Source organism: Oculina patagonica, chromosome 13 (genome assembly GCF_052425735.1).
Source record: "Oculina patagonica isolate OP01 chromosome 13, crgOcupat, whole genome shotgun sequence".
Taxonomy (NCBI): domain Eukaryota; kingdom Metazoa; phylum Cnidaria; class Anthozoa; order Scleractinia; family Oculinidae; genus Oculina; species Oculina patagonica.
In genome coordinates, this window is record NC_135770.1 from 9,739,368 (window position 1) to 9,766,444 (window position 27,077).

Sequence of the window (27,077 nt, forward strand, 5' to 3'; positions counted from 1 at the left end):
CATCGCCCTTTCAGTTTTCCGAGCCGGTGGGGCCTTGGCACGAGAAACACAAGGTTCTGTTTTTGGATTGGCTGTTTGAAAACAAAGAAATCTTGAACGGTAATCATAACCACCATGTCTCTTTCACACAGAATTACAACTGCATACATCAAAGACGGAAGTCCTAGAATCTAGGACTGTAAATCCCCTTCGTTTCTCCTGCCAAGGCCCCGCCGGCTAAGAAAACCGGGGACGAGAATGTGTTACCTCGCGTAATTGACTCTTTTTGTTACCGCTTCTAACCAACCCACCAGGGCTCTATTGCAGTGCATTTTGCCAACCTACCTGGGTAGTCTTGCCTACATTTGTACTATTACACCGGCTATTATCCCGTCGGCTCGGAAATGCGCGCGTTTCTGAGGGCGCCAAGAAAAGAGAATCGACGTTTTTTGTCTTGACTCCATTAAAAAAAGCTTTGGGCTCCAGACCCACCCCTCACCTATACAGAGATCTCATTTATCACGGTTTCAAACAGTAAAATGTATCACTGCTTTGCACTCGTAATCGTCACCGCGTGGTTTTCAACCGGGGTTGCAGAGTGGACCGTACAACCCAGTCACTTCTTGTGAGCTCGAGTTAATACAAGCAGTGCTTTTTTACGAGAATGATTCGTTTGTCGTACTTCAAGAGCTCATGTATGTCCGATAGAATTTGTTCTTTGGGCGATTTAATTGTAATTTGCTGCTTTTACTGAACGCTAAGGTACCTGTCTCTACAGTACTGGCCCGGGCTGTTTAAAGCAATGTTTTAATCATCATGCCTTGGCTTAAAATCTAATCCAGGATAATCGTGATAATTTAGATTTCTGTTTTTTAACTTTTCAACTTTGAGGTTTTCAAACTGTCCGCCGGTTTTGACGACTAATCTCAAACTTCACAAAACATAAGGAATTTTTAAAACACTTTAAAACAAGAAAAACTGAACCCTCGATCAACTTTTAATCCTGGGTTAGTCGGCTTTAAAACAACCCGGCCGAGAGGGGCAAAGAAAGTGATAGTGGCTATAAAGGCAACTCGTTTCTAGGGGACGCTTACACAGTTCCAAACTTGGGAGGGGAAGGGGAGGGGGGCACTTTCCCTTGCTCAGAAGACAAACATTATTCCACAAATAGTGACTGAAAACTAGTTTATTTTGCAATAGTATGCTCTTCTAAAAAAACTTCTCGACATTCCGCGCATTTTAAGGAATACACTGTACATGACCTTCTCTTGTTTCGTGTCGTAATAATCCCAGTTTGTTGCATAACGCGCAGTTTCACTTTCGAAAACCTTGTAACTTCATAGCTTTCTCTGTCATAAAATAAGTTGTATTCTGAGTAAACGAACATCCGTTTTCGTGTGCTCAAGACTAAGAAACACTGCTGTTTACTTAAACTACTGTGTGTAAGCGCAGTAACGCACATATACCTCACTGAAGAAACGTTGACCATGTGAAAAGCACAAACCATGAACGATATGACCCAATGATATTCTGGGTAAACAGCCTTGGTAAGCTTAGAAATATTCATTTTATCGATAATCAAGATATTTTCTTTGCTTTAAAAGCCTTAAGAGCACGATCCTGTCATTATTCTGTCACAGACGACGATTATTTTCCCATTTCCCAGTAAACATTTGGGCCGCATCGTTCATGGTTTATGGATTTCATGGGTCAAAGATTTTTCAATCGGGTGTATTTTGCAAGCATAACACTCACACACAGTAAGATACAAAAGTTAAATATTCGCGAGGAACTCGGCTATAGAAGATTGAACAAGTCTCGTCATTGTGGCCTTGATACCAGCAAACCTGCTGTCAGACAGCTGCATCAAACGCTTTTTTGAAAACTCTCGGTATCTTCTCTGTTATGCTAGGAGAGACAATTACTCAACTGTGGCTAGCGCGGGAGAAGCCAATTGAAAGCTATCATAATTTTGTTGGTAAATGGACGTTGCACGTGTTTCTTAAACCAATCATGAGACTTTACGAGTCCCAGACCTCGCAATTGTTGACTGACCACGTCCAAGCAATTCAAGATGACGGAATAGAGACCCCCAAAACTAATTTTCAATCGTTCTAATTTTAATTGTTAGGGCCCCGTGTAAAATCCTCCCATAGTCCATAGCTTACAGACATGACCAATTGCCTCCTTTTAAAAACATTCAAAACCTTCCAATAATTATAATAGCCTCTTTGTTTCCTTTGGCATTTCGTAAACCATGCACGCCACATGAACTGCGCATGATTTGCACGTGATCTTTAACAACAAACCTACAAATAACTTACGACCTAAAGCGTTGCTGTTTTTAAAATTATTCACTGACAATTCTTGATAAAATACAATATAAGCAACCGTGTGCATTGAATTCTGTTACTTATTTACCGCTTATTACAATTGCAACATTGACATTTTTTGAATGAAATTTGGGCAAAATATGAAATTACATAGATAAAATCTTACCCCACCCACCCCTCCCCAACGTTTTAGCTCAAAAATTGGGATCTCGTGAAAATTGCTCGAATTGCGTTCATGTGTTTTCAGTCTAGAAGGGAAATTGAAAACAACGCAGACATTTGAACTTTCTCACAGTTTTTCTTCCGAGCGGTCAAACTTTTGACGCTAAGCGTTCCATTAATGACAATTAGATAGCTAGTAAATGGTAATTAATGACAATTATTTTTAATTAGTTCTTTCTCACAAGAAGCTAATACTAGTTTGTAATTTACGTTCCGTTGGTGACATTGGTGGGAAAAATCTGTTATTGCTCGGCCGCGTGGGTTCCCGCGGCGGTTCTCTGGGTTGGCGCGCTTTTAGTTGCTCGCCATACGCCTGCCATCTGGCGTCATCGCTTTCGTGAGTAAGGTAACGTTGGCCTACGGCCGCCTCCAGACTCCTAAGGTCCAACCAGGTCTGGTAGTCCTGGGTAGGAGAAAAATAAGGTGTGGCTTTAAGTTAGGTGGCTTTTAAGGCCGGTGCTTCACTCCAGTCTGCGTGGAATGAAGCGAATAGCACTACTCCCCTGGATGGGATACTAGTCTATCGCAGGGTTACCCCCAGCATTTTTGTCAAGTTGCCTTATCAGAGGGTCTTAATGGGGTGGTGGCTCTTAAGGTTAATTGTTAATTTTTTGGCTTAATTACGACTAACGGTTAATTTCTTTCCGTAACGGTTAACAGAAGTGTTAAAATTAATTTCCATTGTTTTAAAAAGTGAAAAATTTATTTCCATTGTTGTAAAAAGCTAACAGTCTGGGATGAAAAAGTAATTTGCCTGTTGTCACGTAAACTGTGGGTGTGGGAAGAAGTACTGCGAGAGTGAAGTGTCTTGTTCAAGTAAACAACATTTGAGAACACTTGGAATTAAATATCATTAATGAGGCAATTCCAGACTCACAAAAGAATGAAATATTCTCGCACGAAGCTGCGATATTTAATATCAGTACTAGATGACTTCAGTATTACATTTCGTACACTTACCTGAAGCCACGGGTGAATAAGCGACTTATCGCACGTGTAACGACAGCGTTGTTTAACTTGTAAGAGGTTGTTTATAAGGTCAATGGCTGGAAAATAGAAAAGGAAATCACGCTGGGCAATTGAAATTTTCATTTAAATTCAGTAACGCAACACAAAGTGGTTCACTAATGTCTGTTGTATCGGGGGTGGAAGAGGAATAATGAATAATGAATAACGGGCTAAAACAGAAAATGAATAAGGAATTTTAAGGTTCATGCTTGGAATAATGAATAAGTCATTTCCAGTAGAGGAATGAAAGTGGTTATTCACCATGCTCAAACATTATCTTCTCATCTCAGGCCAAAGAGAGGGTGGGACACTCAAGAAATAATTGTAGAGGCACAAAATGTGCAACACTTCACCAGAAGCAAAATAGCGTCTGAGGCAAAAAAGAAAATCCCGGGGGAGCAGCCCCCGGATCCCCCTACTTTGTTACTGGTATCAGGCAGGCAGCATCAAGTCCATCCCACTACCTATCTGGTTGCAAACTAGCTGACCCACAGTATCGACACAGTGACAATCACGTCCCATCAAACACACGATTTTGTTCACACTGCTGTCGACTTTAGCTGATACGTTGTTTTTTGGGGGGAGGGGGTCGTATAAAAATTAGTACGAAGGGTGGGGGAAATCTGAGGAGGGCAAGCATCAGGCGCGTCGATCAAATTCCACCCCCATCCCCTACAAAATGGAGGACTATTAGGAATAGGGAATAATGAATAACAAGAAAAGTGAAAATGAATAATGAATAAGTCGTGAAAAATGTGAAGGAATAATGAATAAGTCACTTCCAATAATTCCTCTTCCACCCCCGATGTTGTAAAACCAAGATAATCACTTCTGTGCAATCAAAACAAATGCATGTAACGTAATTATGAAACAAACCGGGACTCGGAGCAAAGCAATGTAACCACAGCGAAGCGCGGGAAAACACGCAACTGGTGCCACATGCGGGAAAACATGTAACCGGTACCAAGCGCGGGAAAACATCATGATGTAGCCAGTACGAAGCGCGGGGAAATACGCGATCGGTTTTTGCTTTCGGCTCCTGATTGGTTGAAAAATAAGCATGTCTGCTCTGATTGGTTAATGAACAGGTTTTCCTTACTAATGACAGACTCAGTGAAAAACTATAAGAGACAAGTGAAACGCTCTACGTTAGTATAGTGACACCAACCTTCCGGTGAAATCTCCTGCCAAGGATCAGGCGGATACATGAAGGCAGCATTGTGAATTTGATCTTGAATATCTTCTTCCTCGTTGAACGGGAACGTACCACTCAAACTGTCGAAGAACAAAAATCAATCAAAAAACGAAAGGGATTTAATGCGGGGGGTCTCCAGATTCCAAGCCCAGCGCACTAAACCACTGGGCCATGCTGTTTCCACTGAGATAACCGAACTGTAATCGATTCTTACCTTACATACACGACGACACCAACCGACCACATATCAAGCGATCTGTTATATCCTTTATTGAGCAGGACCTCGGGGGCGAGGTACGCTGGGGTTCCGACCACAGAGCGACGGAACGATTTCTCTTCGATTATCCGAGCAAAGCCAAAGTCACACAGTTTGATCTGTCAGAGACAATAAATATCAGTTAAAAAAAAAAACATTCTACAGCACGATAACTTAAGGGGGAATTATACCCGAAGGTCGTTTTTTTACAGCTTAACACAAGTTTAACGGAAATAACCCGTTTGCGTTTCAAGGAATCCAAAAACGCTCTCATTATCTCAAAAATCTATGTGTAACGGTGTTTTGTACATTTTTGGGGATGTTGGGAGAAGATATTTTTTTTTCGAAAAGGATAAGTTAAATTTAGAGAAATAAGAAATATTGGAGGTTTATTGAGTTTTTAAAATTAGAATTTTTTAGTTGAAACTTGGTAGACGGACACCAGGCAGTCCCCTGACAACCTGCAGTGCTCTTGCGTGCGGGACAACTGTTTGGTGGTGTTTCAATGTTTTTTTTTTTTCTCTCTGCAATCCCTTCTTTAAACCTGTTAAAGTTTCATTCAAATTCAGGTATAATGTCCCCTTAAGAAAGAATTATTGTGGCTAGGTTAAAATGGGAATTTGTCATAATTTGTCATTTGAATAAAGATTGCGTGTAACGGACATTTTGCAGCGCATAAAGAAAGTAGTCTTTTTGGAGGTCGACTTCTCACAAAACTCTTGAATATAAACTGGCAAGCGAGCTGTTCTGTTGGAAAATGTCGACACCAAATGGAAGCAAAAAATGTTTTTAACAAACCGACTGTAACTACATAGACGTGTCTTCCCAGCTTTCTAGGCCTGAAACGTTACGTTCAACTTTGTTTTAGCGACGGAGACTTGGTTGGATTGGAATTTTTTGTTAAAAGCAACATGATTATTTGATCTAAACGTAAATGTATGAACGAAAAGAGGATATATTTTTTCTGGAACATTTCTATCAAAACGGCGCGATGCATTTGACATTTAGACTACCAGCAGTCCCGATGCGTGCGATGAAATAAGGCCCCGTCCACATTAACCCGGGTAAATTTAAAACCGGAGAAATTTGAAAACGCCGTGTCAAATGTTTTCCGTCCACATTAACCCGGGTCAATTTGAAAACAATACGCTTCATCGCACGCAGAGTTACAACGCATGCACAGAGCTATTGTTAAGCTAACTAAACATTTTGTTTTGTTCGCCGTCCACACTACACCACCTAGCCGGCGTTTTCAAATTTACCCACTTTGGATGGCGTTTTCGGTGACCAAATACTCCGTTTCAGTGTGGACGTTTGGCCTATCTGGGTAAAAAAGGATGCGTTTTCAAATTACCCGGGTCAGTGTGGGCGGGGCCTTTAGATGGGCGGACGAAGCGAAAAACGCGAGCTGGAAAACGGCCGTGCAAATTGTGAGGGAGGCCCGGGGTAGTCGCCCTCAACATTTCCGCTCCCCTTTGTAAGGGAAAGCTGTAAAATCTGCTTGTAATTCATTTAAAATTCTGACACGTAACGGTCAAACTGAAACGCACGTGGCTGAATTTGCAAGGCTGTCGTTTCAGTGCAAAAGGAAACAAAGAAAACTCTTACCTGCGGAAAGCCGCATTCGGATGCAAGTGACGACAATAGAACGTTCTCAGGTTTCAAGTCACAATGGACAATATTTCTGATGTGAAGATCTCTCAGAGCTACTAGAATCTACAAAGAAATAATACAAAACTGATTAATAACAAGCTTTGAGGTCCTCAGCTGAGCCGAAGCATGTCTAACCGATCAGTTAGACATCAATGTGAAAACTCTCTCCGTTTTAACAGAAGCTCAATACAATACATGCATGCAACATTGTCAACATAAATTCAAAAAAGTAGCATTAAACTAATGGAAACGATTCAAACCAAGGGTTGTTTTACTATACCGTGCTACAATTCACCACTAGAAGGTTCCAGTTTAAGTTTTTTTTAAATTTCCTTTTATTTTTCGTGAAAAAAAAAAAAAAAAACAGGCATCGTCTAAACAGCCTAGCGCCATTCTTTAAATGCTCATGGCGCTTTACAAAATAAAGCGGAAAAACAATAAAAACGGTAGTAAAATCTATACATAAAGTGTTGAAAGTGTTCAAAAAGTTTACAATATTTACAAAAACAATGAATAGCTATCTACACGTTTTGCACTAGTTGAGTTTGACTTTCGTAATGCAAGTGGAAGCTCGTTCCACAACTTTGCGGCGCATGCACTAAATGCCCTATCACCATACGTCTTTGTGAAAGACATCGGCTGATCTAAAAGTTCATTGGTGACAGATCTCAGAGGTCCCAAGTGAGAGCGAAAGTGAATTCTATCAGTCAAATAGCTAGGAAATGCAACGTGAAAAAAAAGCAAATACTTCAAGAAATATCATATTATCATTTATACCATGCCATAGAAAATACAGCCAATCAGAATACAGGAAAGCCGTTGTATATTCGACGGTATTCAACCCAACCTTCCCATAGTGCGCTGCGACTGTATTCTCGACGAAATTTAGTAAGCGTATTTTCTATGGCATGGTATAAAATAGTTACACAACACTTTCTCGTGGTATACTATGGAATATCCCACTTGTCACTTGTCTTTTCTTGGCATACACACTCGCCTAAAGGCTCGTGTGTATACCGAGAAAATACAAGTGACTCGTGGGATATTCCATAGTATACCACTCGAAAGCGTTGCATGACTAGTATGTATTTGAACCGCGGGTGAGAGATTAAACACATCCAATACACCGAAAAACATAATTTATTAAGATTTAGTGGAAACGGCACCACTTCAGTTACAGTGAGGCGGTATAAGTATTTTACCTGCGTTATGAGGAACTTCGTGCACCTTTCGTCCAGTCTTCCCTTGGCGCTTGACAAAATAAGTTCCAGCATGTCACCTCTCATTTTCTCCATGACAACAAACACCTACAAAATAGCGCAAGCTTAATTTTCTTTTCCCGTTTGTTCCAAATTCATACACAAGAACAAAGGAAATTAAAACTTGAACCCAGCATAAAAATGAGCCCTTAACTTGTTTTTACGTAAATAGATTACCTTTTAGATAATATTTAGCGATTAACATTTGTATACTTGTAAAGTATACAAATATAAAACTTGAATAAAACTATCTATCTATCTATACATCACGAAACTATTTGCTGGAATTCAGAAAGCATTATACACCACCCTCCCCTTTTCCCCTCCCAATGTTGCAATAAACGCGCACTTTATGTCCAGTCCGTTTTATTTGTAAACAACATCAAAAAATGGTAAGAAGACGAGATAAACCGTGAGTGTACCAAATGAACAATGTGCCTTTGCTTCCAGGTCACGTAGTTGTCATTGCTTCCAAGTCATTACATGAGTTACATCTATTTTACAAATGTACTTCCATGGATTTAAGCAAAAACCTGGTACTAAGTGGGGTGGGAAGTTGAAAGAATTGCGACAATTCCTGGTAACTAGCTACAATTCCCCCTTAAACTGAACGGGCCACTCTAAGGAGCCAATCAGAAGAGAGCGTTGTATACTTACCCTTTCTGGAGTTTCAAACATCTCTTCTAAATTCACAACGCCAGGATGATTGACGTGCTGAAAGAAATAAAATACACTTCATTACTAAATCGATATAATAATGTCAGCTAGAGCGGTTTTAACTTCAGTGCCAAAAGTAATTCGTATTTGCTTTGGTTTTGCATTACTTCGCTCAGTGATTGGTTTAAAAATCTCGCGCCACTTTCTTAACCAATCAGAAGTGAAACCAAACCCAATTGTGACTTGCTCACACACGTTTTCCCGCGCTTCGCGTCGGCTACATGTATTTACTTCGAGTTTTGATTGGTTCACTGGATTGTCTGTTTGTGACTGGCCAGAATGATTGCTTTGGTTTTGGTTTTACAACACTCAATTGAAAACCGCTCTATTACCGTACCCAAATTAGCAAGTAGCCATTCAAAACCGCGATCTACTATCCTGATATCATACGATATCAAGTCACTGACCTGATATGCCGCGATATCATGGTCACTTTCAAATTCAGTAGTGTTACCGTACGACGAATTGAAAAGAGGTTTTACTAATAAAACCGACCTCGTAGTTTAAGTTTAGCTGGTGTTTACCGGTCGTAAAAGGAGTAAAAACTTTCCCGCCAAAACTAACTTGAACGCGCTCACGAATTGTGCGATCTTTGTCGACGAGAACGAAAACATTCAGACTGAAACAATGGAGTCTGAGTTTCAAAATTATTCGCTAATGAAAACTGTAAAAGGATTTTCTTCATTATCATTTTGAGCAAAAATAAGGTAAATGGACACATCGCATGATAAGATGTAAAGCCGTGAGTGTGCAAAATGTTTTCAGCACAGAAGACTATAGACACTACCTACGTTTAGTTATCGGCTGAAAAGCAGAAAGAATTGTGTAAATTCTTAAAAGGGGAGCACACAAAACGCATTAGCCGCGTATACCAGCCAACTCTCACGCCTGCAAGTTAAAAACTCCGATCTCACGCCAACTCACGCTTACGAACCAATTCCTCACACCAAGGCGGTCGAAAAATGTGAGCTATTACAACCATAAATGGAGCACTTTCCAAAAATATGTGAACTCAAACCAATGTGGGAAACGAAAACTCCAAGTAAAATGGGTAAATAAAGATAGTTTCCCCGAAATCTCAGAATTATGACAAGAAAAGCATTGGGAACGAGGCTGTGTTTAGCAAAACACGTCCACGCACTGAGATCGGGATACGTTTGGAACATCTTCGGAATACTTCGGACATCTTCGGAAAACTCCAGACATGCCCTGAAGAAATCCTGGCACTCTCAGGATAAAAATCTCACACCTTTGACTTAGAAAAAGTTGGCAGGTATCTAAAATAATAGCGTGCTATTCATAACAAGGTTCTCTGTACTGTTTATATTACACACCTGGAGAATTCCAACTTCATTTTTTAACTGTGCTTCTTGTTTGGTGGGGAAGCGTTGTTTATCGATAACTTTAATAGCCACATCTCGTCCACTTTCACGATGAACCCCTGCCAAGTTTGAAAAAAGTTTTCAGTACACAGCTTTCGCGTTCTGTCCGTAACGCGCGTGAGTGGAATTTGTGATTTTGCGCCCAACATCTCCTCCTAACCAATCAGAGCTGAGATGTCTTTCTCTCAACCAATTGGGTATCAATAAAAACGAACCGAGGCTAAGCTTACAGGACTTTCCCCGCGCTTGCCGCGGCTACAAGTTTTCCCGCGCTTAGATTCTCGCTAGGGAGTGACTATTTAGCACTCGGTTGATGTAGTGAGACTTCCTATTTTTTCATACATGAACTCGGGTCGCTGGCATGTCAAGCGGGAGCGATACCACTAGGCCACCGACGACCAGCTGCCAAGAACCCTGATTTTAGTGAAGAAATTATTCAACATGACACGAGCGTGGGACAAAGAAAAAATCTGAGTCCCCAACGGGAATCGAACCTATGGCCTCCCAGATACCGGTTGGGCGCTCTAACTAACTGAGCTACGAGAGACACGTTGTTGAGCTAGCGCTGGGCCATTTACTAGGTTTATATGTGAACCCTGATTTTTTAAATAGAAATCCTAACCCTATTATAAAAGCTAACCGCAAGCAACCCAAGCTATAGTAAGCTAACCGGAGTGCTAGTTAAGCTAACCGGATTGCTATTTAGGCTAGCCGCAGTGCTATTTAGGCTAACCGGGGTGCGCCAACCGCAGTGCTAGTTAGGCTAACTGCAGTACTGTTAAGTCCGTAGTATTCTACATGAACTGAGTGTTACGTGGTGTAAATATGTCACGAGGTGTCTCGCTATTGTCTTACTACATGCTGCGTGCAGGATAGTTAGTCCCATTCTTGCTAACACTGGTTGTTTTTACATGGAGTTCTGAATGCTTTACGTTGAAAACCCACCAATAATTACTTACTATAGACTACACTTGTATAGCACTTGATTGACTTGTACATTTGTGCAACTTCCAATTTAGAAAATTTTTTAGTAAGTAAGTGGATCACGTTATTCTCCATGGTCTGGGAAGGCATTGACAACTATATCACACTAACCTCCATAGACAATTCCAAACTGTCCTGATCCAAGAATTTCATCAGGGAATACTTGATAGAGCTGACTAATATCCTTCAGAAATAATGAAATAGCGACAATGAGATGAGGCACGCTAAAATGAAAGAGCGAGCAGTAGCCAGTTCGCCTGTACCAAGTGCTTTAGTATGTATTGCTGAAATGTGACTTGGTGCAGAGTTTGCATTACAACAACATACTCAGGTTAACATGCCATGTAGCTCCTCCTTTTTATCCCCCAAACCAAACCCTTAAGGTCTGGAGAGATGACTGATATACCAGGCTATATGGCATGGCTACACTTCAAAGTATCGTCGTACATGAAGGTGTAAACCGACAATACATGGTATGAACACAGTTTACCAGTTTACTCACCAGTGGACCATCTTTAGCCTTCTCCTCTTCGTGTGTTACTTCCATTTCTACATCAGAATTACTTACAGCTAAACGGAAAAAAGGTTCAGCACTTAGTTTGTTTTTAACTTGGGGATTTACAATGTTCTACTAGATTTGTCGAGCATTAACCCTTTGTGATAGCACAATTAATCATAAAAGCACCTTCCTTCCAGTTTTTTGACCAATCAAAGTAAAATCAAACCGATTCCGACTCACTCACAAACATTTTATCGCACTTTGTGCCAGCTACATGACTGTGTTTGCTTCGAGTTTTGATTGGTTCACTGGATTGTCTGTGTCTTTTGTGACTGGCCAGAATGATTACTTTGGTTTTGGTTTCACGACACTCAATAGAAAATCACTCTGAGTGACTATCAAAAATGGGGACTTTGGTGATTGTCTGCTCCCTTATAAGGTTACACAAGGAAACTACTGTCATTCTTGTTTCTTTGAGGTGGGGTGGGTAGAGTGGACTCACCACTGTTACTCGCTGGGGTAACACTTGTTGTTGGAGTGACGCAGCCTGGCATCAGTGCAGAGCGGGTGATGCCAGCCCACGCCTGGCCAGCCACTGCCCCAATGCCACTGTCTGGGTCTGTTGTCTCATTCTCATCTTCAACTTGTCCCACGTAGTACACCATGTCCCTCGTCTTCATTTCAAAGCAGTGTGGAGCTCGCGTGGCATCTGTTGCTAGAGGGTCAATGTTGGAATCAACTGACAGTATTTCAGACAGCTGAATTTCCTATATGATATAAAAAGATATAAGTACATTAATATCTAAAAATGGTCTTATGAATGACAAACAAATATAGTGGAATCCTGATTTCTTGAAACCGCAATTTTTTTTTAGCAGAATGGAGGATTTAAAGCAGGGACCTTCAGATTTCAAATTCAACACCCTAAACTACTCGGACATGCAGTCCCCCTCAATTACAATGGGAAATAGAGCTGATGGAAGCAGAATTAGAGGAGTTGCTGTAAGCTGGCCAGGCTAAACTATTAAATGATTTGTATCTAGTGGAGCTCCCCAGTGGCCTGAAGGGCAACGGAGTGGAGCCCCATAACCATAGAAATAGTAAATCATGCATACACAGGAATTGGAGAACCATCAAGAGTAGGTGGTTTTCACTTAACAGGGCATTGGATGAAATGCATGAAACTGAATAATTTGGACATTCCTAATATTGTTTCTCAGTGGTTGTGCGATGCCACCATGACTTAGATTTTTCATTCCAGTCCTTTCTGGTAGTTACAGTTATGTAATAATTTGTTATATTTGATATGCCATGAAGCAAACCTTGTAATATCTATTGCTTGTTGAGTCTTGGAAAAGTGTCAAACACTTTGTGTCCAGCCTCCAGTAGTGTCTTTTCCTCTGAAAGATAAAAAAACATACATGTCAGATTAGCAATCCAATTAATATAAAACTTCCAAAATTTGGAGGGAAAATCAGCTGCTACAAAAAAATGTACACAGTCACACACATGTACTGTACAAACTGAAAGATTCCTGGAGAGGAAAAAGGAATATTATTTAACAAATTTTTCTCACTGGTCGAGCTTTGATTTAGGACTTGTAGGCACAGCAGTAAAAAATCTAGCTCCGATTGCCCAGGGCCAGTAAAATTTTGCTCTAGGGCAAGTGAATTTAATAGAAGTTTGGTGGCCCAAAAATGGGCATATGAAATTAGCCTCTCAGTGGTCACAAAAGTCTAAATGATGGCATGGGGAAGTAAAAACCGAAATTTACTGGCCCACTGGGCAAGTGGATTTCAATTTTTTCCCCTGCTCTGCTTTTAGCATTTAGGATTTAGAGTTAAAAGCATGCATTGTGACAAAACATGTAGATCAGCAGAATCAAAAGAACAGTGTTAGCCCTCACCTGTGTATCCTTGCTGGTAAAATGCACCATCCATCCTTGCTTGAGCACCTTTGATCCTTTTCTCTTGGTGTGTTTCACAGATACAACTATCCTCTGCAGGGGAATGTTGTTACTCATTGTTGGCGTCAACTGCGGCAATTCACAGTCTGGAGACGAAGGACTAGCAGGTTCAAAGTCTTCCTGGCTACTGCGGCTTGTCGACTCCGCCTCTGTTTCATTCTCGCAGTACTCGTGCTCGTCTTGAATGTCATTTGTTAAATCCATTTCTGATAAACTTTCTGATATGGCACTGGAGTCAGTTGAGCATAATGAGCCTGCAACAGGAAGTAGACATTATGTTAACAAATTACATTGTATATACAGTCGAAGCCCGTGGACACCCTTGGGACGGAAAAGTCCCGAGCCGCCATGTCCGTAAGCAGCCACTAGAGGTGTAGGGGAAGGCCCACGAGAGCCCCAGCAACAGGCGACGTGGATGACGACAACAAGCACCAAATGTGGTCCTACGTAAAATCATGTCACGGGGACTGAAGGACGAAAAAAAATTACAGAGGACACTTGGGGTGTCCGCACGGGAGCAAAAACAAAGAAAAAGCACGCCGAGGCGGCCGCACAGGAATGTCCGCTACGAGAGTGTAAAAAACAGAGGATGGGAGACAACGGGGCACAGGCGGCCGAAGAGAGCGTCCGCACGAGAGTGTCCGTTGAGAGAGCTTCGACTGTAATAAAAAATGCAATTGAAATTACCATGATTGTTAAACAGAGTGGATCTTGCAGCCAGGAATAAAAGAAATGGGAAGGAACAAGAGTTCAACACTGTGAACATTGATGTTGCGAAATTTAATGGACAGTAGAAAAACCATGTAACTCTGTTTTCAAGGGTCCTAAACATTTGTACCACATGGTGTTAAAAGGAGCTACATGTATCATCTATCAACTTAAGATGTAAATCAGTACATCAAGATTCATCCTCAAGTTCTTCTTCGGCATCCGAGTAATCATCTTCGTGTAGAGGAATACAGCTTTCGAGTAGGGGCAGCACATTAGTTTTGTTGCAGTTGTTGATTAACATACAATTTTTGTAAAAAAAAGTAAAGAAAACACTTTGAATCGTCAATTCTGCGAAATAAAATTCCCTGCAAACACAATTTTTCTCCCTGATCGCAAAATTAAAGACTCACAGATGAGCTGAGAGAATTTTCGCGAAATTCAAGTCCCGCGAAAATAAAGAAGAATAGGGGTAACATTCAACTTACCTGTCTCTAGCATTGCCACTTCACCCAAGCAGTTCTTTGGTGCTTTTTCAGCACACCCTTTGCGATGGCAATTAAACTTACAATCTGCAAGGGAACAAAACTAATAATTACATCATTCACTTACAAAACAGTTCATTTATACTGTGTTATAATTAAATGTCTACTTAATGCACTACCCTGCAACCAGTATAATTATTAGCAAGAAATTGGAGCAAGATCTCAAGCCCAAAGAAATCAAGCCTCCGATTGTAAATCCACAATGCGTGGTTTATTTATTTTCATGTGATCTTTGTGATGCAGATTATGTTGGCTTCACAGCCCGACACCTTCACCAACGTATTGCTGAACATAAAAACTCGGCGATTGGAAAACTCCTTTTGGAAGCCGGAAGCCCACAGTAGAAGCCAGTTTTGTATTCTACGAAAGTGCCAAGGGAAATTTGATTGCCTCGTCTATGAGATGCTTTGCATAAAGAAATGGAATCCAAGCTTGAACACGCAAACGAAAAAAAGAAATATTAAATACCTTTGCATTGTACACCTTGACGAAACAAGCCTTTTAACTGTGAAAAGAAAGGGGTAATATGTTGCATTACTTAACATTTAATAAATTAATTGAACGAGCAAATAGTACTAAACAAAATATTATGCATCTTTGAATTTCAAATTTTCTTCAAAATCTTGTGTCACTGACAAATTTATGTGCATATCCTTCTCAAAAACTTCCTTGATTCACAAACAAATTCTTCCAAGGTCCTACTTCGAATTACAGAATAATTGGCTGTTTTTATACTAAAGACGTGTTACCCGTCTGGACGAGCTTCGGCAAACATTTTGTTGTTCATCTGGTTATGCAGTGCTTGACACTAACTTTTTTGGATACTAGGCAATTGGCTAGTAGGTATCAATAATCACTAGCCCACAAGGACAAGTCACTAGCCCCACCCCCCCCCCCCCTTAAAAAAAAATAAAAACAGTCAAGTTTGAATCAGCTAATCTCTTAACACTATATTTGTTTGAGTCCACACAAGTACATCTTTCCTTCACTGATAGCAACGATGCTATCATCCAACTCGGTTAAAAATTTCTTGACCGTGGATCACACTTCTTTTTCTCTTCATTCTGTGTGTGGTCCTCTGGTGAACAATGTAAATCTGGCTCACGATTATCGGCCCTTGAAGGCGGTTTTCTTGTAGGTAAAGTGTTACAAAAGCTTGAAATCATGCTCGTGCGGTCGCTCGCGCGAAAACCCCAAGATGGCCGACTTATTATGGCTCTCTCCCAGGTCCCTTTTGGGTGTCATGGAAGCGAGGACAGAGGGTCTTTTCCAAGATGGCGTCAGGTTTGCGAGTTGATCGTACGATATAAATCCGTATGCGATGTGGGTCACAAGCGCTCTGGTTTAAATTACTCAAGCTATGGAAACTAGATCCTGATGAAGGTGTCTGGGAGAAAAACTTCCCAAGTTATAGAGTTGTATACGTAGTTGACTTATTTTTCCACGAATCTTACTAGTCTATGGGCTAGTAGGAAAGTACTTTTACTAGCCAAGCATGAAATTTTACTAGTCCTGGGCTAGTGTACTAGCGTTAGTGTCGAGCACTGGTATTCGTCTCTAGTATAAAGACGGGCACAAGACCAGTAACACGTCTAGATGAGCTACCTTTCGTAATTCGTCTTTTGAGATGCATTTCCCAAAAGAAGCTTGTCTAGACGGGTAACGGGTTTCATCTTTATACTTACTGCAAACGCATAACCAGACAAAGAACAAATAGTTTGCCGAAACTCATGCAGACGGGCAACACGTCTCTAGTATAAAAAGGGGCATTGAAGTCCAAGTAACCAGTATTGAGAATTGACATGTACATCACATACCGTAGAATTCCGGTTATAAGCCCTGGGCTTATACAACTTCATAAGGGGTTTTGGGGGGGGTTTTATAGGGGGGGGGTTTTTTCGGGGGGGGGTATTAAGGGGAAAAAAAAATTTTTTTTGGAGGCCGGGGGGGTGTTTATAAATATTTTTTTTTATATAAAAAAGTTAAAAAAAAAAATTTTTTTTTTTTTTTGGAGGGGGGGTTTTTGGGGGGGTTTTTTTTTTTTTTTTTTTTTTAATGGGGGCTATAAGGGGGGGGGGGGGAAAAATTTACCTAAAATGTCTACTTACTAGTCGCTTGCAGATCTGACAGACTGTAGGCTTCTTGTACGAATGAACGGCAAATGTGTGTGGAACTTGGATTCTGCCAGACAGCGCTCTGTCTATCCATATTGGACGCCCACTCCAAGTTGCTCTTCTGTCTCTATTTGAAGGAATGCTTTCAGAAAAAGAATTTGATTGCAGCTGGATTAAGAATGATGCATCATTCCAGCCTCCAGCTTGAGAAGCAGGCCTTGGCAGAGTATTTGAATGAGGGGAAATATTTAATCCTGCCGTGCTGGAACGATGCCTTGAATCTGAACAATTATTGGGTATCTTGTATGCGCATTTCTTGTGATAATTACCACCACATCCTAGGAAAAAAAAAACAGAAAGTAATTACTGATTGCAAAACATGAGAAAATTAAGTTTAACACATGAAATTTCAGGATTGAAGAAGCCAGATGACTCATTGATGCAGCTTCTTCAGCATGTAGCGACTGGAATAGTATGTTACTACTGCTCTTGTTTGGAGTGAGAGACCAGTGACCTAAAGGTTAGTGCACTGGACTCCGGATTGAACAATCCAAGTTTGAGCCCTGGTGGGGATCCCTTGAGGTGCCTCTCTCCACCCAGGTGAATATTAAATGGGTACTGGCAATTAAATGCTAGGGATAACCCTGGGATGGACCAAGCGCCCCATGCAGACAAAGAGTAGAAAGACTTCTAGTCACTTAATGCTTCAGAAATCAAGATGAGCTCCATGTACGGTGATCAGATACTAGTTCATTTACAGGTGGCTCTAATGGTTGCTTACAATAAAAACAGTGAACAGAGGTACGTGTACAAAATTGTACTGTTACAGAGATACTGCTAAGAATACTACTTTCCGGGTTAAAAAACTATAAAGCCAGTTCATTAACAAGCCCAGCCGGCTTTTCTAACCTAAATTGCACCTTGAGTTCACAATAATTATTACCTAACAAATTTGTTTTCTAGTGAAATTTCATTTGGTGAGATTAGCTACATTGGCTTTTAGCTACATGTACACCCCTGCCATTGAAGACCTGTGATAAACTTGCATTAATTTTAAAATCATTCCTATTGGAACACATTCATAATTTAATGTCATATGTCTGTCACCTTTAGTTAACTAAATAAATGTGAGTTTAAAGATGGTAAATTTTAAGCTTGGTGATAAATAATAAAGATAAATAGTTCAACAATGACAGGAACATGGGACAAAGAAAAAATATGAGCCCCTGATGGAAGACCCATGGCCTCCCAGATTCCCCTCAGGGACTCAGATTTTTTCTTTGTTTTATGCTCAAGTCATTGTTGAACGATTCATCTTCGTAGTGTGTGTTTTCACTTCAGACACTGTACCATCGCATTTGAGTCCCTGTCTTACAAGTCCAAACAGCATCTGACCACAAAAGTCGCAGAATGTTGGAGATCTATAGGAGTGAACTGTTAACTGGTGAGGTCGAATAATGGTCTCATCCTCTGGAACTTTTGCTAAAAAAAAATCAACAAAACACGTTAGATGAGCACAACAAGAGAAATTTTAATATTATTTTATAAAATACCAAAAATACCTTGGTTTGGTTAATACTACTTAGACTAGAATGCAATCAGTAATAAAAGAACAACTTGGTATAGAACTGCAGTTGAACCTGAAAATCCAGACAGACATGTGGATTGGGGCCATCAACTGCAGTCACATACAGTGTAGGGCATCACAGAATAATGTGCAATGTAAAACTCTTTTTTTCACATAAATTGTATAATTATGCAGGGAAAACCTCAAACTATTTATTAGCCAATTTGTTGTTGCCCAGACTTGTTAAAAAGCAATGATATGTACATGTGGCCAGTACAATGTAATAATATGGAATATATAGGGGATAAAAAACAACCATCGCAGTCTGGGACATCCGCAGTATATTCAGCTTTAGCTTGAGTTGGTACCAAACCCCTATGCCGAGTTTTGTACTGTCCTTTAATTTCTTCATCATAAAATGTAATACAGTGTACCAACAGTTACCAACTCTGTATAGCATTAAGTCTACAACCCGGGGGGGGGGGGGGGGCACCCTGTATATTTTTGGGTGGGGGTGTGCCGCGGGAATGAAGCCCTGCCCTAACCAACCACAGCTGATTTTGCAACCCAACCAGACAGACACGACCCACCCTCCCAGACTCATTAGAACTGACACACAGTTTTTAATGGAAAACCACGTCAACAACGCGCGTTTTTCGCCCCTCTTCTGAGTTTCATCCACTGGACAACCAAACAAGAGCCGCAAATGCTACCCCAGACCAAACTCGATTTCTAACCCATCCCAGACACTGCGAAAACCCTACCCTCACAGCGGCACATACCATATAGCTCATATATGGGAGGCCCCCCCCCCCCCGGGGTCTACAACTACTAGTTCCCTATTCAGTGCTTTCAATAAGAACCAATGGCCAACAAAAAGCGTTGGCTACTTCGCTCAGAAAAGTCAGCTTCTTTTTTCCCTAAATTGAAGTTATTATAGAAAGATTCTTTCAAACAGTCCGAGGCTACTCTACTCAAACTACCTGCCTACTTCAAATTTTATTGAAACCCCTGCTCATTTACGCAAAATCAAAAAGATCAGTTGGCAAAGAGTTTTGGCAGTACCTTAATCAAGAAAATAAAAATTTTCCTGGCTAATTATAACTTAGTTGATGATTTTCTATATTCTTGTTACCTTTCTGCTTAATGATGTACTGTTAATGTAAGGAGCAAATAAATAAGTGATAAGGCTTATTTCATTCCTTACCTGAAACAACGACTTCAATAACAGATCCCTCTTTTAACTGCTCAACACTTGTTAACTTTTCCAAAATGTTTGTCGTGGAGTAGTTATGCATGAACAAGATGACTTTATCTGCTATGCCAATGCAGGAGTGATCTGGAAACTAGACCAAAATAAGCAAGAAATCATTAACTTTAAACCATTGATGAAGTGTTGCGGAAATAAAAATTGCTTCAAGAAATCGGGGGGTAAAATTACAGGGAAGTACTAACCAAGGGAAACAAAAATTGGTTTGAGAAATTGAGGGTTTGAGAAATCGGGATTCTATACAGGAGTGTTCAATGCTTAATACGAGACAGCAAAAATGATATCTTTTCTGAGAGCCTGAGACCTTTAAAGCCTTGCAAAAGAAATTGAGAACCGAGAAGGTGTCAAAGAAAACTTTGAGACGACAAGACCCCTGAACATAAAGGACGAAGGATAACCCGAATAAGTTCATTGTGTCCAACAATTCAGACAACAAATGAGGATCTTGATAAATAGATTGTTACATGTATATTTCGGTATAAGCTATACCATCATCAGACTAATAAAATTAACATACAAGCTAGATCTTAAATACTGTGAGTGAGGAGACGGAAACAATAAGTTTACTCAGGAAAATAGATAGAGTTCTCTGCTGGATTTTAGTCCATTGTTCAGGGAAGGTGCTAGGCGTTTGATATAATAAGCCTCTTTGTATAGAAGAAGATTCCAGGATGACTGTGATCACAGTCTAATACCTGGAATCTTCTTCTATACAAAGAGGCTTATTATATCAAACGCCTAGCACCTTCCCTGAACAATGGACTAAAATCCAGCAGAGAACTCTATCTATTTTCCTGAGTAAACTTATTGTTTCCGTCTCCTCACTCACAGTATTTAAGATCTAGCTTGTATGTTAATTTTATTAGTCTGATGATGGTATAGCTTATACCGAAATATAACAATCTATTTATCAAGATCCTCATTTGTTGTCTGAATTGTTGGACACAATGAACTTATTCGGGTTATCCTTCGTCCTTTATGTCCTGAAACTGTCATCGGGTACTGGGTTTTAAAGACCCCTGAATTTTGCCTAAAATTTTGCGAGACATGCATTTTTTGAAGGACCATTCACCACCCTTCAATTTCTGAAGAAATTGTTTTGGTTCAAACTTTTTTAAACCAGTTTCAATTGATTTTTATTTCCTTGGTTTCAGATTATAGTAATGAATATTATATGAGACAATGAAAAGTAAAAAGGAAACTGGTTTGAAAAATTTTAAAACCAGTGAGGAAAGGAAGTCCTGTCCGATAGCCCAAGGTTGGTGGATTTTTCTGTCGGGCTAGCTTTTCTTCCAAATTCCTGCAGGTTTTGTCAAACTGATATACAACTGTAGTAGAAACCAGAATTATAGGGAAATGCCAAGGATCTGGAGAATGTGCTCTTTATATGTAACAGGGGTTCGTTATATCAGGATTTTTCTCCATACATTTAAATAAAAAAGGTAAAAAAGTCTGTGTCCGAGCCTAAGTGGCCCATACAGCCGGAGCTTATCCCGGTTTCTGTAGCATTAAGCGACTAGGAGTATTGCTACTCCCCCTGGATGGGATGCTAGTCCATCGCAGGGTTACCCCCCAGCAGTAAGTTCGCTGGTACCCATTTATACACCTGGGTGGAGAGAAGCACTGTGAGAGTAAAGTGTCTTGCCCAAGAACACAACACAGCGCCCCGGCCAGGTCTCGAACCCGGGCCGTTCGACTCGGAGCCGAGCGCGCTAACCATTAGGCCACCGCTCCCTCCATACATTTAAATGTTTCAACTTAATTTGGCCGGGCTGAAGAACATTGTTCGTTATACAGGGGTCTTTGCTATAAAGGGGTTGGGCTCCACTGTATTGAAGTTAGGATTAAAGGGCTTAAAATTCAGGACGGTGTAAAAGTAGACAGATTCATTGCTGAATAGACAAAAACTCGTCAAAAAAGAGGCATTAAAATCAAGGCTATAGATTATAACAACAGCTGATCAGTTTTAATTCTTTTTTAGCCTTTTAGGTGTGAAAAAATAAAAACTGACAAGCAAAAAATGCCCAGCCATGTTATACAACCAGGGATTAGGAAGGAAAAAGGAAAAATTTTGAAGGTAAGGGAAGGAGGAAAAATTTTACAACTTTCTTTATAGCCTGCGAGCAGGCTCACCTTTGCCTAACACACACGATCGAGCCACTAAAATGTAACGAGTCGTTTGGCTGTTGCGCGACTCGCCTCGTTTTCATGGCAGCGCTTTGTCTGACTCACACGTGTGATCAAATAAAGGCAAGCCTACTTGCAGGCTAACTTTCTGTCAATGTAAAGAATATTCCACTGTGCGTGCAATACAGATAAGTGTACTGATCCACTAAAACTTCAAGAATATACATACAAAGCATTCGTCATTTACAAATATTGTTTACGCCCTTTCAAATATTTACTCTCATTCAAAACAAGTGTATGAGGACAAATTAAAAATATTAGAATTTCAAATTCATATCTCCACTCCTTAGAAATTGCTATTACAAGGTTCAATTTAACCAGCTGGTTCTGAAACGTGATATTACCTACAATTAAACAAATCAATGAATAAATAAACAAATAGATGAATGTAGGCAACGAATAATTAAATTCTTAAAGTCTAGTCAAGCCCCCATAGAAAATAGGCCAGAATTTTGCCACTTGGGGTGAAAGAGCATTGTCTTAAACGAAAAATAAAATAATTGGGCAACTCAATAAAGCTATTAGCATATTCTTACGGCAAAGAAAACAAAAATAGGTACATTTAGAACTTATCTCATTTTCTGAGCGCTTGCCAAATTAATCTACGTGGAGCTCGGTAATAAAATTGAGAATTACAACATGTAAAATAAGGCAATGTTTGCGATATAATTCACAACTAAATCGCGTTTTGTCTTTTGCTTAATTTCAGTACAGCTGTATTATTACTAAATGGCCGAAGAATTAGCAAATTGGACTTTTTTTTTATTTCTAGCAATAAGCTTAAATACATTTATATTTAAATAATTGTTCAACAGTGTGTAGATCGTACGAAATAACAGGAAGTGTTAAGCTTATACCCAGTATAAATCTGTCGCAGTTCGCTTCCATGTACTATTTTTCAAATGTTCTTGAATGAAGTTGGTAGTAACCAATGCTAAACAACATCGTACTCGCTAAATGAACATTTTACAGGAAAATAGGCTAACAACATGGTCTATACGAGCGATTTCAGACTACAATACTCCTTGCTATGTTACTCTAAAGGGCCTAATATGGGCGTTCGCCGATAAACACACGAGTACATTCGAAAACAGCGCGTTTTTTGTGTGTCTGTTTCAGATAACATCGGTGTAAATTGACGGAATGTTCGATAGCAGACTTAATTGCCCATGTTCAACTTATAGCTGAAGGTTTTTAGTCTTGAAAAACAGCTTAAAGATCATGTTGAACGCACGGAAGATTTGCATGAATGAGTAGAACCGCGTGACATCAAACGATAGCTAACGATCCATCTTTTTTTTATCCTAGCGCACGTTGTTTTTGAATTCGCTATCTGCTGTGGTTCGTAGACACCCAAGGCGGTCAAGAAAAATTCAGATATGCGACCACTAAAATCAGTCGAAACGAACATGTGGTCTGTCTTGCTAGCTATTAAACATGGCATGATTTGACTAAAACTGACCGTGTTAAAGACACGAACTGTCACTTTACGGCCTATGAGCGCACAACCGTTAAATAAACTTAAAAGAAAAAACAACATCAACATACAGTACTCTCGTGGTAATATTTTCATAAGTTGGCGGTAAACTCAAGAACTTAAAAGACCATCGGTGAGATAACAACAAAAACTAACTTTACGAGCAGAGATCGACGTTTATGCGTGCTGCAATCGGAAGAAAAATAAAGAATGGTCGAGTAAAGTTGTCGCTTCGTTCGAATTAACAAATAGGCACACCAATGACCGACGAATTACGAGGAAGCAATTCGACTTTGTGATATTTTAACGCTAAAGAGAGCAACTGTGGTTAGACCAGATAGGCTGGTAGTTAAATAAGCTTAATTATACCTTTTGATCGAGGAAGGAACAAGCCAACTCTTTCAAGGCCGAGAGATCCTTTCCTTCAAATCCATAAGTTTCCCTTGCCAAACCGCACTGGAAAGTAATTCCTCTCCTCGGACAGTCCTCAGTCATGACTCTACACACAAATCATCAAAGAATTTGCCTTGAACATCAATCAAATACAACTTGAAAAGGCGATAAATTTCGCTGACCAAAGAATTATTACTCGATACTGTCGCTACTGGAAATATTTCCCTAACAATATGGGCGACAACATTGTCACGTGACAAATACATATTGCCCGGCAAAAGCGAGCCGAATAAGCGAATAAGACGTGTTTCCGGTGACGATAACTTCCGGTGGAGAAAAAACGCGATTAGAGCCATTTTTTGGAGGTAAAATTTACGAAAGCATTCAACGGAAATAAATTGCAAAAATTCTAAACGTTCGCAATAATATCGAAGACACTGAACTGGGAAAATGCAGTCAAATTTGCTTGCAACCACTCTCTGATTCGCATCTGATTAACTAACAGGAAGACACGCACTTTTTCCGCAATGGCGGGTGGATCCTTGGGACAAGCGTGATTTTTCAGAACGATTGCGCAATAAATACTTCATATATTAGTCAACTGAGCAGTCAACTGCTGTAAATTTGGACTGGCACGCAAATTTACAAGCGAAAATAAGGCAGCTGTCGCACTGCGCTATTCAAGCTATTTCGCATAATATGTTTTAGTCTTGTTAAATTTCATTTAAGCACCGTGACAAATCTGCTTTGTAAACAATTAAATCTGATGACGCAAATGAACTGCTTATGTTTGCAATACGTCACAGCGACCGTCATAGCAAAACTAATTAACTATTTGACGTCAGAATTCCTTTTAAAAATAGATTACAAGCTTCTGGTCGGCTGGAGACATTAGATCTGTTTGTTAGTTACTTGTAAACAGAGCAGTTTAGGGTTACGGCTGCGAATTTATTTCGATGGCGCGCGCCGAAATTAAACGCGAAAAAATCCTGATATGTGGCTTAGGCTACTCGCCTTTGGTTAATTATTGGAAGTTTGTAAGTTAATGAAAATAACAAAGCGACGCAAAAGTACAAATCGAACCTCTGAGCACGGGTTGGTTGGCCCGCGAGGTTTGGGGAGGGGGTATTCCCCTGGCCCTTCAGATATATAGGAATGGGACAAGAAGACAGGGTATATTTTAACAACAATTTACGTAAAATGGTATCAGCTTACCAAAATCCGGAAGAGAAATATGATATTGCATTTATCTTCCCAGTCTCTCGGCTGATGAATATTTGTCTTGTCTTATTCAACTTGGTGGAGAACAAATAACGTTTGAAACGAGCACAAATTTCCCACATTTAGAAATCTACCTGATCAGGTTAGTTCTAGTTCTCGCAGTTCTCCTGACCGCGCGCAATACAAAACAGTTCAAGTCTGGTTTCCTCGAGAAGAAAAAACGTTCTGATATTAAATCTGGGAAATCTCTTGTTAGACATTTTAGTGTCTAGTATCGTTTAACGATTTTTTTTACTAATTATTTGTATTTTGACCACCCTACGATTTCGTCAAAAATACGAGGCGACTCGTAAAACTATACAGCGGTACTGTACACCTTGAAATGTCTTGTGAGATGTAGGTCAAATATTTGAACACGTTTTTCGAGGTGTTTGATCAGCCTTGCATTTTTTTTGGAATTATTGTTTGTAGTGTTACATCTTGTTGTATGTCACGATATTTAAGTCATTTTTCTCATGCTCAAAATTACTTTCAAATCAAAGGAAGCCTAAAAAATAATAATTTTCTAAGGTAAAAAAAGAACACCGTCCAAGGAAGTAAAAATAAAAAAATGACGAGAAAAAAAAAGACAAGGCCGGATAAGGCAAAATGCGTATGCGCCGTCCGTCAAGTGAGACTGCTGGACTTTCGAGTACAACATTTCAAGTGTTACCAAATTCAGCAAGTAAAAGGCCAGATCACGGTGGTTAATATTGAAAGACGGTCAGTGGCAGTCCAGTGAAAAATACTAAAATTGGCGAAGTACTCTTGCTCGTACATGAAATGCGCCTAGAACATCAAGATGAAGATAAAAAGCAAATTGTTGTTGAAGGAAGAGGGGGGTATTTTTAGTTTAAAGCTTTTTTTCCAGGCCACCAGGGAAGAACTTGAAAAAGTCAGCCTAACTTTTTCAAATTGAGATCTAAATTTCCTTATGGTATCCCATTTAATATCTTTGTTTATAGAATCAGTACGCTGGCATAGTAATTTTTAACAAAACTGGACCACTACTTAAAGGTTTTCATACATCTTTAGGCTCTTGAATTTTTATGTGAAGCTCGTGACAGCGTCCTTTTAACAGAAATATTATTTATGCATCTTTGTTTCTTCATAATTAACTGCTACTTATTCGAAGCACCAGTGTGTGTTGCTTTGGCTAAGCTCTGTTTGCTGGGACAAATCAAGAATACCCATTTTGGGATCTTTTGGCCACGGGTGTGGCCGTTTATTAACATAACAATGACTAAAAGATCACATTACAAAAACATAAAAATTATCAACCCAACAAAGGTGAGGAGAAACTCGTTGGATACAGTTGCCTCGATTCTATATAAGGACATGAAAAAAATCCCGTATGTTCGAACGAGGGAAGCTGGGTGATGCATACGTCACAAGCTGCATAAAATTATTTATTTCGGGAAATAAATAGCCTATAATAATTGAAAACAGTTGTCATGTCCTTTTTTATGGGAAAATGGACAAAAATTCAGAAATTAAAGCGTTCGACTCTCTTTAAGGAAGTAGTTTTCGTGGCCACTTATAAAGTAAGGATTTAATTCTTCGATAATCGTTTCCGATAAGGATATTGGTGACCCGGTCGTCACTTCCTTTTTGTCAATCGTTTATAACCAACTGCAATATTAAAATTGACCACCCTAAAAGGAAAAGAGAGAGAAGTCGCAATTTCACATCATTTTCAGTTCCTTGTAAATGCGGCGAATACCAATACTTAAAGTAATTCACGTGAAATAGAACTGCTCATAGATTTTCAATCAAACTTTGCTGGTTGGCTGTTTACCTTGAGAGAACTTAAATTTTGAAAAAAAAGGGGGTCACCGTATTCGTTAAGGAGCAGGAAGACCTTGTATAAACCACATAATTCCTTATTAAATAATTCCGGGGGGGGTTTGCGAGTACTGGCAAAGTATACACGTTTTCGGTGATAATGTATTATTCTGCCATAGAAATTGATCTGTATTCATTTCATAGAAAGAATTTGATCGCTACTCTCGAACTAAGAGGAAAAAATGACAGGTCACCGTACTCGTTTATGAAAAAACGATGATTTATCTCGCCTCGTGAGCAAAGCCGCATAGAAAAAAG

At 39.8% G+C, this 27,077-nt stretch overlaps 1 protein-coding gene across 1 annotated transcript; it reads right to left on the minus strand.

The window, feature by feature from the left end:
• Positions 1–1,147: 1,147 nt before the first annotated feature.
• Positions 1,148–24,400, minus strand: LOC144636699 (serine/threonine-protein kinase D3-like). Its single transcript, XM_078495887.1, has 19 exons — positions 23,691–24,400; positions 19,595–19,733; positions 18,171–18,302; positions 16,815–17,158; positions 15,175–15,211; positions 14,650–14,733; positions 13,394–13,707; positions 12,810–12,887; positions 11,990–12,254; positions 11,491–11,558; positions 11,100–11,172; positions 9,957–10,063; positions 8,563–8,619; positions 7,849–7,953; positions 6,602–6,709; positions 4,952–5,112; positions 4,711–4,817; positions 3,495–3,580; positions 1,148–2,937 (listed from the first exon to the last, which is right to left on the minus strand). Exons 1-19 carry the CDS (start codon positions 23,814–23,816, stop codon positions 2,713–2,715), a joined length of 2,616 nt encoding a protein of 871 aa, XP_078352013.1. The 5' UTR covers positions 23,817–24,400; the 3' UTR covers positions 1,148–2,712.
• Positions 24,401–27,077: the final 2,677 nt, after the last annotated feature.